Source organism: Octopus bimaculoides, chromosome 25 (genome assembly GCF_001194135.2).
Source record: "Octopus bimaculoides isolate UCB-OBI-ISO-001 chromosome 25, ASM119413v2, whole genome shotgun sequence".
NCBI classification, from domain to species: Eukaryota; Metazoa; Mollusca; class Cephalopoda; order Octopoda; family Octopodidae; genus Octopus; species Octopus bimaculoides.
This window is the reverse complement of record NC_069005.1, coordinates 14,922,810-14,927,556: the sequence shown is the minus strand read 5'-3', so window position 1 is coordinate 14,927,556 and position 4,747 is coordinate 14,922,810. Positions and strand designations below refer to the sequence as shown.

At 38.3% G+C, this 4,747-nt stretch overlaps 1 protein-coding gene across 2 annotated transcripts in view; it reads left to right on the top strand.

Annotated features, from left to right (window-relative positions):
- Positions 1-4,747, top strand: part of LOC106871258 (serine-rich adhesin for platelets) — a 179,279-nt gene that overhangs the window by 154,617 nt on the left and 19,915 nt on the right. For both annotated transcript variants that reach the window (XM_052976698.1, XM_052976699.1), the window contains one exon: positions 951-1,041. In XM_052976698.1, coding sequence (XP_052832658.1) covers positions 951-1,041 — 91 coding nt within the window. The remainder of the gene's footprint in view (positions 1-950; positions 1,042-4,747) is intronic.

Here is a 4,747-nt window from a genome sequence, read left to right as displayed (position 1 = left end):
TATATATATATATATATATATATACACACAAATATATATATATATCAGAAATATTAGTGCCACGTAAAAAGCACCCAGCACACTCTGTAAAGTAGCTGGCGTTAGGGAGGGCATCCAGCTGAAGAAGCCAAGCTAAATCAGACTGGAATCGGGTGCAGCTCTTCTGCTTGCCAGCTCTGATTATACCATCCAACCCATGCCAGCATGGAAAGTGGATGCTAAATGATGATGATGCGTTATGTTCTTTAAACCATAGCCTAAAGAGGCTGTAGATACACAACAATGTGTATCTTTTCATAACCATCGGAGCATGAAGCACTCTTCACAACCGCAGGTTCATGAGGTGGTTGTGATCTGTAAACAGATTTGACTAGGAACCTGAAAGAGAAGGATGAACACACAATGTGCATGTGACACTGGATTTGTAAAACAAGAGAAGAATAAAAATGCAATGCACATGTCAGACAAGTTATATGATGGTCTGCATGCCATATCTAACACTACTATCATGCAACTTTGTGGCAATTTTCTTGTTTCAATAACTAGCTAACCTGGTGGCCATGGCTTCTTAGTGAGTTCTTCTTCCCTTTGATGGGTTTTATTTTTAATCCTCTTCTTTGTTCAGTAAACTGAGTCGGATAAGAAAAGTTGGTTTAATTGCTGAACATTCAACTGTTCAGTCTACAGGGTCACATATCTGTGTTGCTCCCCCTTTAACTCAAGATCAAATTATAATTTTTTCTCAGATTCATTTCATTATTGTTGTTATATACAAACATAATTGAATGAATGCTTTTACAAACATGACAGATGAACAAATTTAATTTAACCCTTTTACAAACAAACCCAATTATTTTGTTAAAATAGAACCGTCTGCCGCTTGTAGAATCCACATCTCCATCATTGTTCAATCTATCAATCAAAATGTCTGTCATTCATTTCTGTTGTAGACTTGACCCAAATGGCATGAAGACCAAGATCAGTGTCAAGTTGAAAGAAATAATGATGTCAAAGGATCTAGAAGAGACAACCTGTAAAGAGGTAAGACCCAGATTTGAAAGTCTATGCACAAATTATGGACTGCTTTGTGTAGGGGGGTGTAAAATGAAGAAAACCTGTGAAATAATTATTCATAGTGGTGGTGTTAGTTTAGCTCAGTGGTCCTCAATTGGGGTCCATATAAAATGTTGGGGTCCACACAAGCAAAACAAATTGGGTACACACTGTTGTATATTAAGGGTCCATGAAAAAATTTTGTTTTTATGTATTTACTGTGAGAAACAGCTAGGTTTCTTACTTGTTTTATATAGTTATATAAAGTGAATGTGTGAAAAACAAAATAAGAATTTTGGAAGAAGTTTCTATAAAACTAGTTTTTAAACATCGAATGACTGTGGGAATCCAGCAGAGTAAAATAGTAATCAAAGGAGTCCATAGATAAAAATGCCCCAAGTCAACCCTGAATGAACAAACACATGATCGAAGGTATTCTAACCACAAAAGAGTCTTGTTCATCTTTTTTTCCTGGACATGATGCAGTCTAGACTACATTAAGCAATGTTTGTTGTTTTTTTTGTTGCTGTTTTTATTTTTTTAGATAAATACAATAGGGTGTAGTTTGAGGGAGATTTTGTTTTTATTTCTTGCAGGTTGTGCCATCATGTAGAAGTTTCTTCATTACCTAATCCAATTGACTTTTGTTGGTGGTGTTGTTTAATCATGTTGGGGCTGGTTGAGCAAATCAATAATCCAAGATGTTCCAGCCAGTGTGTACTTATTTTTAAGAAAGGAAGTTGTGTGTGTGTACATGTGCATGTATGTGCATGTACTTGTTTGTATGTGTCTTTGTATTGATATCCTTTGAAAAGATGTAACTTATCAAATAGAGATCACTAAAACAAATGCAAGATTTAAAAAGTAAGTACTAGGGTCAATTGTGAAGGTGCATGGCTCAGTGGCTAGAGTGTCAGACTCACAATAATGAGGTAGTGAGTTTGATTCTTGGTCCTGGCTGTGTGTGTTCTTGAACAAGACACTTTATTTCACATTGCTCCAGTTCATTCATCTGTAGAAATGAGTTGTAATGTCACTGGTATGAAGGCTGTATCAGCCTTAGCCTTACCCTTGTATAACATTGGTGGTGTGGAGAGGGGAGGCTGGTATGCATGGGTGACTGCTGGTCTTCCATAAAACTGCCTTGCTCAGACTTGTGTCCTGGAGGGGAACTTTCTAGGCACAATCCCATGGTCACTCATGACTGAAGGGGTTCTTTATCCTATGTACATATAATAACGTGGAATGGGGAAGCTGGTATGCATGGGTCACTGTTGGTCTTCCATAAATAACCTTGCCTGGAATTGTTCCTCAGAAGGTACAATTCCATGGTCATTCATGACAGAAGGGGATCCTCACTAGGGTCAATATGACTGACTAAAACTCTTCAAGGTGATGCCCCAGCATGGCCGTAGTCCATAAACTGAAACAAGTGAAAGAGTAAATTTAAAAGCTGATATAGTAAAACCTCTAAGGTATCAATTCACAGACACCTGCCAGCTCTAACATTACCTTTTTTTTTTTTTTGTTCCCACCCCCCATCCTCTTTTGAAGGGAAATGAGATCAACCATGTTTAGACTTCTTTCTCCTTACAACAATTAATCTTATTGACATTTTACAAACTCTCCTTATATACTGTATTTGCCAGTATATAAGATGCACCCCCTACTTTACTTGTATATTTTGTGGAAAACAAAAACTTTTATAAGCGATGAAAGTAGTAACTATACTGAGAAGTAATGTTTATCATCACTTCAATATGGCTGTTCTGTAGGAACTGATGTTAGTACCGTTCTTAACCCTAGGAGGAGCCTCCTCCAACTGGTTATTGATGCAATCTGTACTTGATATATATTGCAACCAGGGGAGTGAACCCATACCTTCTTCTAAGCGCTATGACAGGACCAACAGATTTCTGATTTTGAGCAAATTGTGCTGATCGTCAGTGTTATGTTTCATCATACGCTCAGTATAGCATCTGTAATACAGTTGCATTAGATGCATGTTAGTTTTTTGTTGCATTTAAGAATAAAAATGTGCATCATAAATGCTAGTATATATCTTTTATCTTGTTTCAGTCCTTAGATTGCAGCTATGTTGGGGCACTACCTGTGAAGAATTTTAAAGTCAAGTGGATTACCTCCACACCACACACACTACTTCTTTTTTTTTAAGCCTATTACTTATTCTATCAATCTCTAATGCCGAACTGCTAAGTTATAGGGATGTAAACACACCAATACTGGTTGTCAAGCAGCAGAGGGGGGCAAAGACACACACATACACACACACACAACATGTACGTGTATATATATATATATATATATATATATATATATATATCATCATCATCATTGATTAACATCCATTTTCCATGCTGGCATGGGTTGGACAATTTGACTGAGCTCTGGAGAGCCAGCGGCTGCACCAGGCTCCTATCTGATCTGGCAGAGTTTCTACAGCTGGATGCCCTTCCTAATGTCAACCACTCCGAGAGTGTAGTCTGTGCTTTTTACGTGCCACCAGCACAAGACCCAGTAAGGCGGGCCTGGCAACGGTCACATTTGGATGGTGCTTTTTACATGCCACTGGCACAGGAGCCAGTCAGAGGGTACTGACATCGGTCACAATCGGTTGGTACTTTTTACGTGCCACTGGCACCAGAGCCAGTAGGGCGGACCTGGCATTGCTATCATCATCAACATCATCATCGTTTAACATCTGCACCAGCCTCCAATCTGATCTGGCAGAGTTTCTACAGCTGGATGCCCTTCCTACACACACACACACACACACACACACACACACATATGACGGACATTTTTCAGTTTCCTTCTACCAAATCCACTCACAAGGCTTTGGTCACCCCGAGGCTATAGTGGAAGACACTTGCCCAAGATGCTACACAGTGGGACTGATTCCAAAACCATGTGATTGAGAAGTAAGCTTCTTCTTACCACACACCCATGCCTACAGGAAATGTTCTTGGCATAGACATTCACTAGTTTCTTCAGATTCCAGTATTTACCCAAACTGATTCATCAATTTGAATATTCAGTAGTTCAAACAACTGAACAACTCATTCATTGAATTATCAGTGACTGACAATTCCAGTTACATCCCATCTTTTATTTTTTACTCATTGACTCATTAGACTGTGGCCATGCTGGGGCACCACCTTGTAAAATTTTTAGTTGAATGAATTAACCTCAGTATTTTTTTTAAAAGCCAGGTACTTATTCTATTGGTCTCTTTTGCCAAACTGCTAAGTTATAGCAATACAAACACACCAACACCAATTGTCAAGCTGTAGTGGGGGACAAACACAGACCCAAAGAAATTGCAGTGAAATCTCTGTTAAAATGAAGAATCCAGAAATAATGATGATTACACTGTATAACATGATTTTTGTCCTTGGGTAGTAATTGTTATTTCCTATTTGCTTACCCCTAGAAAGTAAGAAAAATGGCTAATATTTCCTTCAAACTTTGATTTTGTTACATTTATTCAAACCCCAAAGAATCCCTCTCAATGCATGACTTTGATGTTGGCCCACTATTCCTGCTCATCATCAGAGATGCACATATTGTTAACCACTAAGGGACATGCTCAAGTGGTTAAGATCCAACAACTGACAGGCAGATCTGTGGTATTGAGCAGAATATTTGTTATAACAATATTTCTGCTTCAGCA